Source organism: Pseudoliparis swirei, chromosome 6 (genome assembly GCF_029220125.1).
Source record: "Pseudoliparis swirei isolate HS2019 ecotype Mariana Trench chromosome 6, NWPU_hadal_v1, whole genome shotgun sequence".
Classification (NCBI taxonomy): domain Eukaryota; kingdom Metazoa; phylum Chordata; class Actinopteri; order Perciformes; family Liparidae; genus Pseudoliparis; species Pseudoliparis swirei.
In genome coordinates, this window is record NC_079393.1 from 16,204,238 (window position 1) to 16,216,098 (window position 11,861).

The 11,861-nt window shown below is 46.3% G+C and overlaps 2 protein-coding genes across 2 annotated transcripts; one reads left to right on the forward strand and one right to left on the reverse strand.

Annotated features, from left to right (window-relative positions):
* The first annotated feature begins 495 nt into the window (after positions 1–495).
* Positions 496–2,246, forward strand: tmem60 (transmembrane protein 60). Its single transcript, XM_056416583.1, has 2 exons — positions 496–591; positions 801–2,246. Exon 2 carries the CDS (start codon positions 894–896, stop codon positions 1,296–1,298), a length of 405 nt encoding a protein of 134 aa, XP_056272558.1. The 5' UTR covers positions 496–591; positions 801–893; the 3' UTR covers positions 1,299–2,246.
* LOC130195199 (lysine-specific demethylase RSBN1L-like) lies at positions 2,101–11,287 on the reverse strand. The gene is made up of 8 exons (XM_056416570.1): positions 10,384–11,287; positions 10,024–10,155; positions 8,934–9,622; positions 5,789–5,926; positions 5,550–5,692; positions 5,196–5,363; positions 4,974–5,085; positions 2,101–4,537 (listed from the first exon to the last, which is right to left on the reverse strand). The coding sequence occupies exons 1-8, from the start codon at positions 10,874–10,876 to the stop codon at positions 2,867–2,869; spliced, it is 3,546 nt and encodes a 1,181-aa protein (XP_056272545.1). The 5' UTR covers positions 10,877–11,287; the 3' UTR covers positions 2,101–2,866.
* Positions 11,288–11,861: the final 574 nt, after the last annotated feature.

The window sequence follows — 11,861 nt, forward strand, 5'->3', positions numbered from 1 at the left end:
GAGAAATTCCAAGGCTATGAGTTCAAATCCCCTGAATGTACCTCCCACCTCCGTCTCATCCCAGGAAACTGTAACCAGGAAAAATAAAGTTATGAATTTTCATATTTTAAAACTGGATTTGAAATAAGTCTAAACATACTGATATCACCCAATATAACAAGCATGTATATATTTGTAAACCCCCTCAAGTTGAGGGGTGAGATTATTTCTTGACAGTGGTAAATATGTAACTAATTTACCAAGTTAGATTCATTTCATACCTTTCAGCTCAATTGGCATTTACTAGCATTCTAGTAAATGTTCCAGAGTTTACTCCGTGAACTCTATAGTCATCAAAGTTAAAGACAACCAGATGATACAATCACACTTTGCTTTGAGAAGGGGGGCCGTGCCGGGGGCCTGCAGCTATGTACCAAAATAAAACAGTCGATCGAAGCCATGCTTTTGTTTTGTAAAGCCAGACCGGAAACCCTGGAGTTAGAGAAGCTGCGACAAGCTCCGAGCTAAGCTAACGACGCGGAGCTGCTCCCAGTTTAAGACGGAACCATCACAAGTGCGGACACTTGTCTCGCTGGCGAGGAGCCAGTCCTGGTAAGACGTCTTTCTTCCAACAATGTTTTCATTTGTCTTACGCAAGTTAGCTAACGTACAGTAGCTTCCGGTTTACACTGAGTGGAAGTCACGTTAGTTTACAAGGACGTTAGTGGAGGGTTCGTGTTGACGTGACCAAACGAAGCGGCTGTTCTCCGTCGTTACACCATCAAAGAGCGAGATCGAGTCTGCTGTGTTTGTGTTTGCAGATCACTGTGCGTGTGCGTGTGCCTGTGCGTGTGCGTGTGCCTGTGTGAAGCCCTCCCTCTGGGTGAGACTGGCTCTGAGCCAGTCCTCTGTCGATGAAGATGTCCCTGGCCCAGCGAGTGCTCCTGTCGTGGATCTTCTCCCTGATCTTCCTCATCATGCTGGTCCTCAAGCTGGACTCTAAGATTAACTGGAGCTGGTTTATCATCTTCCTCCCTGTCTGGACCTTTGACACCATCCTCATCCTCATGCTGATAGTGAAGATGGTGGGGCGCTGCAAGCCGGACTTTGACCCCCGCGATGGCGAGCAGAGCCTGAAGAGGAGGCTGTGGTACCTGACCGCCTTGCTGCTGAAGCTGGCCTTCTGCCTGACGCTGTGCTCCCGCCTGGAGAGGCTCACGGACATGTGGGTCAGTGTGGTGTGTGTCCCTCTGTGGGTGCTGCTGGGCGGGGCACTGGTGGAGCTGGGACACAGTGTGTTCCACTACAGGAGGGAATGACCCACAGGACTGTTGAAATACAACACAACTGACCAAAGGTTATGCTCAAGTGTCTCTCGCTTGGGACGCACCAATCTGACCTACTGGATTGGTATCGGGCCGACACTGACCCGATAACGTGGATCAGGTACCGCTCAGACATGACACAGCCACATTTAAGTTTCTTTGTCAATGCCACCATGAAATTCACTGCGCCGGCTTCAAGTCACATTTACATCCCGGCAGGTTGCAGACTCGGTGACATGGGGTCTGGGCAGTTTGGCATCTTGAGAACAATCCCAGCCGTCTCATAGTTTTGGTCTTCATGTCGCCTTTTAAGCTTGTCAAGGAGAAACCGTTTTTATTTTACATTAGCTAGACCTGTACTGTAAGACTTTAAGGAGTGTGGCAAACACACGCGTGATCTCCTTTGTCCAAAATCAGTTACTTGTTACACTAAATGTTGGTCTTTTAGTTGTGATCTTATGGAACTGGATGTGTGTGCCTCAAAGCCTTATTATACCCGTTTGTAAAATCACATACATCACTGATTCCTGTAAAGAAACCTCACTACTTCTGTGTGATGTACATGATGTTTTGCATATGATGTATTACATTATTTGCCAGTAGTTTACATCCCAAGATGTCCCTGACAAGTTGAATGTAGAGCCATAAATTTATATCAACTATTGTCATCAAACCTCATGACATCGGTGCAGTGGTCTTCAGTATCGGACCAAGTCATCGCCAAGGCGCTTATGTAGCAAAAAAGACAACGACTAAAGCTTTAATAGAATGAAATGCAGTTGAGACTTCCAACAACTCATTATTTGAACCATTTATTGAGAGGTTCTCATCAGAGTATAAATCACACTACCAAGTCTTATCTTAGGAAGTAAAATGTATTTACAACAATTTTCACACATTGGTTTCAAATAAAAACGGACAATAAATGATATAAATAAGTTCTATGGAAAATAAAACTTGTCTTACAAAAAATATATGCAATTTCTGTATACATTTTCTCACATTGGTGCTAATAACATCTTTACTGTACAGTTTTGGTACATACAGTATCATTTACAGCCCTGTGTGAGTCGACCGACGTCCAGTCTGAAAACAACTACTTGCTCTGGTTTTGGAGCGCGACGAACAACAAACCTCATCGACTGAAGCAACACGGCAACGAGGATTCAGCAGCAGCTCGGCGACTTGCTGCGGTGCAATTCCTATAGCGGGGAGTAAGGATGGTTGTTTTCAGAGTGGCTAGTCCAGTACCTAAAATAGGTGCTTTAAGAGCGAAGCTAAGTAGTGCACAGGCACCGACACACGGGTCACATAACATCGTATATAGAGCCTACGTACATTCGCTAACAAACGTGAAGTGAGCTACTTAGCTTACATTCTTAGGCACTGATAAAATACTTTGAGGGTGCATCCTTCCTTCACTGCCTCACTGGAACAATGTGGCTAAAACACACAAAGACCAGCGGATGTCTGAAAGAAGGATGCAGTTTGAAATACTTTAACAAAGCCTCAGCGTAAGTTGTACAGTAAAAAAAAAAAAAAAAGACGAGACATCTAGACATTCATATGAAGAAGTCTTTCTGTGTTTGGGGCGTGAGTGTCTTAAGATGTTTTAACAAGTGCTGCGGCCGAGTGTCCTGGAGGGGGGGGCCAGGCTTTCCCTGTACCGTGTCCTTTCCTTTCGGACCTTTAGAGGTCACAACTGTCCGACTGTCCGATCCGGGTTTGGAGGAGGAGCCTCTTGAGTCACTGTGGTGGTGGTGGGTCTTAGGCCGACTGTCTGTGAGGGAAAGGGCCAGAGTTTGGTGAGCCTCCATCGGCTTAAATAGGTCAAAGGTGATGAGTGTCCGAGGTGGTTTGTGTTCTTGTAGCGCAGGACCAGACTTCTTCCTCTCCTCTTTACTGTGGACATCTTTATCCTTCCTTCCATCCTTCTTGCACTGAATATGTGCAGCTTTGGGAATGCCCGCTTTCCCGTCTTCTCGCCCTGACTTCGCCTGTACCCCATGTGTACTCAACGCGTTGCCCTCCCTGTGGCCGCTTTTCTCCTTCTTCCCATGTGAAGACTTGTGTTTATGCAAATGGGCATCGCGGCCCTCCTCTCTGTTTGGCCGTATGAAGGACGCCCCTTGTGTGCCTCCCCTGTCTTTATGGTGCTCCTTCTCCCTCTTGACGTGGGGTTGTGTCTTTAAGTCCCACTGCCTGGCCCACTTCTCGTCTCTCGGTGCAGGCTGGGATGTTTGAGAGACTTTACTGCCCTCTCTTGTCTGCTCCTCGTCCTCTTTCCTCCTCATCTGTGTCAATGGCTGAGTCAGCGTCCCGCCCTCCCTGCCTCTCTCAGCCTTTACTTTCTCCTGCTCTCTCACCCTGTCCTTCTCTCTATCTCGGTCTTTACCCTTCTCCTTTTTATCTCTTTCCTTGTCTTTACTCCTCTCCTTGTCCTTCTTCTCCTTAACCCTCTCTTTTTCATCCCTCTCTCTTTTTCCTTTATCTTTTTTAAATTGTGGGGAGTTGTAAGTGCTCATTGAACTATCTTTAGCTTTCTCCTTTACTCCTTGACCTGGTACAGTTGTCTTTTGCGGCCTCTCTTCCTCCACATAATTCTCCTTCCTAATTTGGTGCAGTGCCTTTAAGGACAAACCGTCTATTGCACCTTCCTCGTGGCCCTGCTGCCATGTGTCTCCCCCTCCCTTAACCTCCTCTTTCTCATCTTCCTCAGTTTTAGGCTCCAGTAGCGTGTGACCGAGTACACCTTCATCTCTCTCCTTCTTGATGAAAGGTAAAGACGGTGTCATTGACACCCCCTTCATCTCAGCTCTGTGCTCCTGCACTTCCTCCTTGAAAATCGGTGTCGGAGTTAGTGAGGGCGGCCCTTCCTCTCCCTCGGTGTCCTCATCCTCCATCTTCATCAGCATCCGTACAACAGGCCCGCACTCCTTCCTCTCGACCTCCTCCTCCTCCTCATCGTCGTCTTCCTCCTCTTCTTCGTCTTTGATATAAAGTGACTCTTCTCGAGGTGCACACTTGTCTTCCTCCTCCTTCTCTTCGTGTTGGTGATACTGTTTGAGTCTAATGTGCCAGGCCAGACTGCAGACAGAAGACACCGTTTTGAACTGGTGGACAACTCCTCTGGGAATGAAGTAGATGTCGTCGTGGTAGAGTTGGATCCGGGCGTATCTGATCCCCTCCCTCCTCAGCTGGTTCAGCTTGGCATCATCGATCCACTGTACACACTGTAGAGGCAGTGAACACGAGGTTTAGTAATCCGTCAATAAAACAAGCAACGGTTGTGATTCTTTCATGTTAGAAAGAAAGTAACTACCGAGTCTGATCATGTGTTATACAGGCTTACAGTATTATATTGGGGAATTCCTCTTCTCCAAGTTGACTACCAAGACACAACGGGGCACGTCAGATGCCAAATCCTAAAGGATCTAACTTTTTGTGTGTGCCCTTAACAGCTGAATGACTTTACTTTGTTGTCCTCCTGGAGAGAACGCAACCAACTGTAAACACAACTTTATAAGATAAGCCTCAAGGTCTGTTTTTAGTTTCCTGAGGGGAATAAATAAATAAATGCTCCTATATTTGACACATTTGATCTGATAAGAAGAAAAAAAAACTATTCATACCACTGTATTGGCTGAGCACGATTCATAACTGACCCACCTGAGAAAGCGGAGGTTCGTGGAGGTCCAGCTGCAGCCTCATGACCACATCTGGGAAATCTCCAGCGTGGAAACACACGACATCTTTGGTGATCCGCCCGGGAGCATCACGGCTACGAGGCAATATGATATGCAAAGTCTTGTTTACTACTCTGAGGTTGCATTTAATACAAAGTGTGTGTACTGTACGTGGCAAGGTAAACAGATGTCTCTGTGTACTCACTCCTCTCCGCAGCGGACAGCCTTCAGCACCCCCACGGCAGCAGTAGTTTGCCTCTCGAACCCCTGACCGATGTGGTCAGCGTGGGCTCTCGTCCGGTCCTCAAACAGCATCTCCCTGGGCTCACTGGCTCGAGGTAGATACTGCAGGTTCTTTATCTCATTGGTGGACCTGAAATGGATTTGTGCACAACAGTCAGGATATGTTCATGACATGGTTACGTATCTGCAAACTGCATGTTGAGTTGAAAGAACAGCTGAAAGTATATCAAACAAATTCTTTAGAAAATGAAGCTGCAGGTGAGACGACAACGGCTGTGCCCTGGCTGACATTTACAGGAGACACATGTCCACGCACCGTTTCCTTTTGAAGGGTGATTTTGGCATGTCTGCCATCGGGATCATTTGTTCTCCTGGTCTGACCCACATTATGGGGCCGTCGTCGCTCTCAGTGGGGCTCTGCAGCCGCAGACTGGAGAACGTTCCCCAGGGCAGAGTCCGCTGCATAAACACAGGGTGAGAAACTGAGTTAAATAACGAGTTGTCACCATACATGGGGAGGAGAGAGACCGCTGGAGGGAGTATGCACACACAAACCTCCAGAAAGGGAGACTCCTCCAGCATGCTGATGAACTCGGGGAAGTAGTCTCCAACCTCTTCATCCACAGCACCGACCAGACTGACCTGCCGCATGGCCCCGGCACGGTACGTTCCCTGGGAATATGTCCGCTTCACCTGCAGGAGGGACCACAGAGAAGACAGATGAAACCCTCGCACAGCAGGCATCAACATATCCCACTCCGACAGGGCGAGAGCAAAACGTACCAGGCACTTTACTACCAGCTGGGGCGTTTAAAAACCCATCATATGTTGAACATGTCCAAACCAAATTTCGAGACTAGCACCGCCTGTGTGGTCTTAATATAATTGGCGTGACCTTTCCACAGCACATGCCTTTAGTAAAGCACTCGGTGAAAGTACCAACAGCTTGGGAGTTCACAGGACTTTAGGTACAGAGATTTAGGTATTTGGAGGAAGTCCAAGACGCTCACCAGTCACCAGGAGAGGCAAATGTCAACACACGACAAATAAAAGGCACGCTATTGCTCCTGAGGAATGAACGACTGTCTGACAGAGACATCTGTGGAAACACGAGTAAAATGTTCAAGCACTGTGGATTCAAATCAGAACGACCGAGAATTAAATCAGAACTCAGGTTCACGAGTCCCTCGGCAGACAAGAAGGGAAGACTTGACAGAATAAACGTCAACATTTAGGTTTCCACTTCAACATTGCGAACGAGCGCTCATGAAGCGGCACGGATGACTCGGAACTATTTATAAACCGTTATTGTGTTTCAGAATCATGGAGATTCAACTGTTGAAACTTTAGTGTGACGTGTTTTCTTTCTGCAACATGTAACAACCCTTTAGTTTAAAGCTTCATTCTGGATAACGTTACATGTCTTCATGTTATCATTCTGTGTAACGTGTACTTTTGCAGTCGCAGATTAAGATTAGGCTACACTAATATTAGTAGTATACCATCTGTAGAAATAAGATTACAGGAGTGAATGTGTCTAGTAGGTTTGGGTGATAAAGCATCGCTCCAAGTGAGTTATTAATAACTTACAGAAACAGCGCAAACAGTCCAACGTCTCTCCCTCTGACTGCCTCTCTTTCTCCCAGACACACACGGCGAGCGCCACAAGTTACATTCATTCAAGACAGTTGATTTAATAAAGGCCAACTCATTTCATCCAGTGAATATGACATGAGTCCTAATTGTGTGAAAGGGGACGACACAAGATGGAAAAGTTAATGATATGTCCACTTCTCCAGTTATGTTGTATTAAATGACATGTATACAACTCTTTATCCCGCTGAAAATTATAGTGGAAAAGATGCTCATTTTACGTGGTGAATAAAAACATATTACATAAATATATATATATATACACACAATATATAAAACAATCAGAGAGCTCAGGTCATCTTATTGGACTACCGCTTTACACAATCAGTTTACTTTGCTTTTGTAAGGACGGAGGTTGTAACTTCTTAGAGGGCATGAGGAGCTGAGAGGAAACACTTTCTGGCTTCTTTTTCCTGCTGCTCTCACCTGATGATTTTGGTGACTATTAAACAATGATGCTGGTTGTGCACCTTTTTTATCCTCGTCTTTTAAGTATTGCTGTGCTTTTCTGTATTTATCGTTTCTGACAGCCGTCCGTAAACCAAACCCCAAACCCAGCATAAAGAATTGTACTGAAATTATAGTGATTTTCTCTCAAAGTGTACTTTGACGCTACTCAACATGTGAACACTAACATAAAAATAGAAGACAAACATGTGAAAACAGGCTGCAGCATCACAAGACGCCGTTTGTGATGCTGCAAAACTGATTGTCCAAAGTGAGAAAGACCCCCCGGGGTCTGTGACTCAGAGCCCTCAGGAACAAAACACTTTGAGAAAAATGTGCTGCGTTAGTAAAAAGGTGCATATTTCAGACTCTTGAGTAAAGCTATGGGATAAATGCATCCACTGCTTGCACATGTAAGCCTAGTGTCAGGAGGAAACTCTCTTGATTGATTGAAGAGCAAACAGTCGTGAGTCACTCGCTCACAGCCCGAGAGGCGTCAACACTGGACATGTCATCAAGTGACGTGAAGACCAAATAGGCTACAATAGGAGAATATATACGGACAGTTATATCATGTTTGATTTCTTCTGATAACAGTATAAAATAAACCATGATGAAGTTTCCCTGTCCTTAATTGATTCTCTCAATTTCTAATTTTTTAAAAATGAATATAAGAGATATAATTTAACTAACGACTGTTTCAGTGATTATAGTTTTAACTTTTGTCCTAGTTAACTTACGGTATAATAGAGTAATTAGTAATAATGTATTTGAAAAGAGTTTAATTTAATACATGTCAAACACATGAGACAAACACTGTTAAGTCTCACATGAAAGAAATTGTGAACTAAAAAAACACATCAGGTTTCTGATTATAAATATAGTGGTATTTTATGAATGGTCCTTTCCACAAACATAAAAACATTTCCTGTCCCGTGCCTTTTTTTAAAAATCACGTCAAAGTAATAAATTAGAATTTTAGATTAGTTTGACTTCGGCTTGACTTTCTGAAATGAAGCTGTCAACACAATCATTTAAAATGTCTTCAGGAGGAAAAGATTTGAAAAGTGATCAGAAACTCCGAAACAACCCAAACACAAAGAAGCAAAAGAAACACAAGAGTATCTCCCACAATCGTCAGGGAGGAGAAAAGAGCCGACAACCAACCAGTGTTACCATAAATTAAATGTTGAGCTCAAGTTTTTGAAGAGGCCGAGTTGAAAGCGCCACTCCAACTGAGGGCGTCTTAATCCCCACTGAGCACTCGAACAGAGTTTTTCAAGACAGCGTTATGTGAAGTGTTAAACAGCGTGACACACAGACAGGCTTACTGCTCCACACAACCAGCTGAAGCTGAAACACTCTGGACTCAGGAGTGAAGACAGAAACACTGTCCAGCATCAGCCCGGACCAACACGCACACAGAAATGTTCAAAACACAAAGCAGCAGCTGACGTGTGGCTTCAGCCGGTATCAGTGGAGTTTGAGCTGCATCTCCAGACGACCAGCTGACCCCGCGTGGACCGGTCAGATCCTCGGACACACAGAGCCGTCACACTGCCGCCTGCTGAGGAGAGGACACAAAGAGCCGTCGTCTCACCTGAGAGTGGAAGTTGATCATGGTTGTCGTCTCTATGTCCTTCTTCCCGAGCACCTCTATCTTGACCGGCGCATTGGGGAACTTGTAGGAGAAGTAGTCCAGGAAGTCTGGGAGGTAGGAAGCCGCTCCGTGGATGATTCCCATCACGAAACACGCGGCTTGGGCTTCGCCCTCGCTGAACGACAGGGTCACAAACTCCTGGGCGAAACGCTGCATCTCGGCCGGAGACAGGCCGGAGAGCTGCTCGGTGTAGGCGTGCGCCACGGACGCCCCTCCGTTGGCCTGCTGCTCGATGTGGATCAGACGGCCGAACTCCAGCCCCGACAGGCCCGGGGCGCAGTGGAGCGGGGAGCTGTAGCTGAGTCTGTCCCTGACCATGGAGGAGATGGAGGCAGAGATGATGCCAGTGACAGAAGGGTCCTGATGCTGGCGGTGTTGTGGGGGTGAAGCGGACGTGTGGAGTAGACTGCTGCTGTTCATGCTGTTGCTTCCATTCATCCGACTGAGGAATTCAGGCGGACCAAGAGCGACTCCTGAAGACACTGTCTGGCATGAGCGATGATACATTTTGGGACGGCTGTGCCTCTCCTTCACCCGCTCGCCATCTTTATGCTTCTTTTTCTTCTTCTTCTTAAGTTTCTTCAGCAGGAGGTCTTCTTCAGAGGCAGCGTTGGGCTTCTCTTGAGACTCTACAACAGTGGATAAGACAGTTTTATAGTTAGTACAATGTTGAGCATGATGTGTAGACAGTGTGGGGAAGTATCTACTGCATATACACGTGGGATTACATGGAAGAGTACATGTGAACGTTGACACTTTTGGGTTATGATTGGTGTGACTACATCAATGCACAGCTAGTTGTTATTTGAATGAACTGTAAACTCATTGAAATTGTTCCCTCTTACATTTTTATAAAATTGAATATTTCATCATATTGAAAACATTTTCTACAATCAGAGGTGACTTGAGCTGAGGGCCTCGGCCACACCTCCAACATCAACATCTTTATAAGACGAATGTAATTCAAAGTTATGCAGAAATAACAGAAACATGTTTCCATCCCCACTGACACGTCACATGTCATCCCTACCTTTCTGTGGGGAAAGCACTTCTCCGTTTTCTCTTGCAAAGTCATGTGACGTTACAGGTGTCAACATGTGATTCTTCCACTCTTTACTCTTTTCCTTCTTCTTCTCTCGGTCTTTCTCCTTCACGTGGTCATCTGAGAGGAGCAGAGGAGGAGACAGAGGGAGGTGAAAAGCTGCATAACAGACGAACACACATTTCCACGTGTATAAACCACCATCTGGGCCTAATAAATACTCTGGCCTGTGGTGGAGAACACCGAGCTAAACCATTTCGTTGCAGTTTTGTTTCACACACATCTTTTAATTTGAAAAAGTGTTTTAACGGAGTCCTGCGGTGAGCACACCGGGCTGCGCTGCCCTACCTCTCGGTAGCATTTTCACGTCGCCGTTCTCGGTCTTTGTATGGCAGCTAGCTGGGCTCACTCTCTCCACAGCAGCGGCGGAGCTCCGCTGCGCTTCGTTGCTTTTCTCCTTCTCCTTGTGCCGTTTCTCTTTCGCCTTCTTCGCCTTGTGAGGCGACGCGAGGAAGTTGCTGATTTTGAAGATTTTCCGAGCGGGAGTCGCCGGCGCCGCGGCGGCGGCGGTGGAGAGGCTCGCCTTGGCCGGGCCGAAACTCCATTTCGCTGGGCTCCCACAACTCTGCTTCCCGTTGTGTTTTTCCCCTGCGCACACCTCTCCGTTCAGTTTCCTGTGCTTCAGGCCCTTCTCCTCCACCCGGACCTTCTTAGGGGGCGGTGGGTAAATGTCGCTGGAAGACTGCGGTCGGCTCTCCGGCGGTCGTTTCGCTGTCAGGGGTGTAGGGGAATTTGTTTTGCTGTTTGCTGCGAAATGCATGGAGTCCACGGCCTCGGCCATCTTGGAAGTTTCTATTTTTTACGGTCAGACGTAACTGGTGCGTGAGAGCCAGGCCGGGGGCGGGGCTTACGGGCGACGTGCCGACGCACTGGGAGGGAGGGCAGCAGCCTCGCCTGTTGACAGCCGCTCCGCCTGGTGGACAAGACGCAGTACTGCACTGCTCAGGTACACGGACCGCAAGATCACCACGAGTACAGAGGAGCTCTGCAGACACTCGAGGGCACACGTGATCTCAACTATCTGTTCGTTTTACTCCGGCTGCGCAATCAGTGTGTTGTCAAACATGGACATGTTGTCCACTTCTTAATAATAATATTAATAATTCAAAATACTGTAACGGACTGAGGGAAATGTTATGTTATAAATGTTATGTTCAGGATGTAAGTGAACGTCTCATGAGCTGGTAGCTGTGAGGCGTGTCTGTGATTGGAGAGCGAGTAATGTTGTTGTGGTGTTGTGTTACGACTCGTTCGGAGCAGAGCTATGACCCGGAGCAGACGTGAAGCTGGTTGGGAGGCTTTCACGGCGTTTTGCTGTCGTTTTGGCGTAGGCTACGGCCAACAGTAGCCTGTTCTATGTTCCCTGAATAAACACCCTATAAACCATCTACGCCTCGTAGCGTTCCTGACCCAGGGTCGCTACAATACATACACGGATGTCGAGTTTTTCAAATGAAACCTCTAGTTTAATTAAAAGAAAATTAAACGGAACATATGGATGAGAGAAGAGCTTTCCTTGGTTTTATGATAATTGTGTGTGATGGTTACGCCGTTGCCCCCAATGAATAATCATATTGTACCGCCATGAACACAAATATGAATATAAAGTTTAATAGTTGAACAACAAATGCATCATCAAAGGTTTTTCAAGCTAACGATTTTTTGCCTAAACATTTGAACCTAATGTGCGGATTTATATACTGGTATTAATTACGAAAGATAGTATTACATATTTGCATATGTTTAGATTTTTTCTGATGAGCTTT

Bases quoted from the DNA above. Each gene is read 5' to 3' on its own strand.
- tmem60 (XM_056416583.1), top strand. From the start codon at position 894: ATGAAGATGTCCCTGGCCCAGCGAGTGCTCCTGTCGTGGATCTTCTCC.
- LOC130195199 (XM_056416570.1), bottom strand. From the start codon at position 10,876: ATGGCCGAGGCCGTGGACTCCATGCATTTCGCAGCAAACAGCAAAACA. The intron at 5,927-8,933 runs GTGAGACGACGG...TCCCTCCTGCAG, and splicing joins TGATCAACTTCCACTCTCAG to GTGAAGCGGACATATTCCCA. The intron at 5,086-5,195 runs GTGAGTACACAG...ATTGCCTCGTAG, and splicing joins GCTGTCCGCTGCGGAGAGGA to CCGTGATGCTCCCGGGCGGA.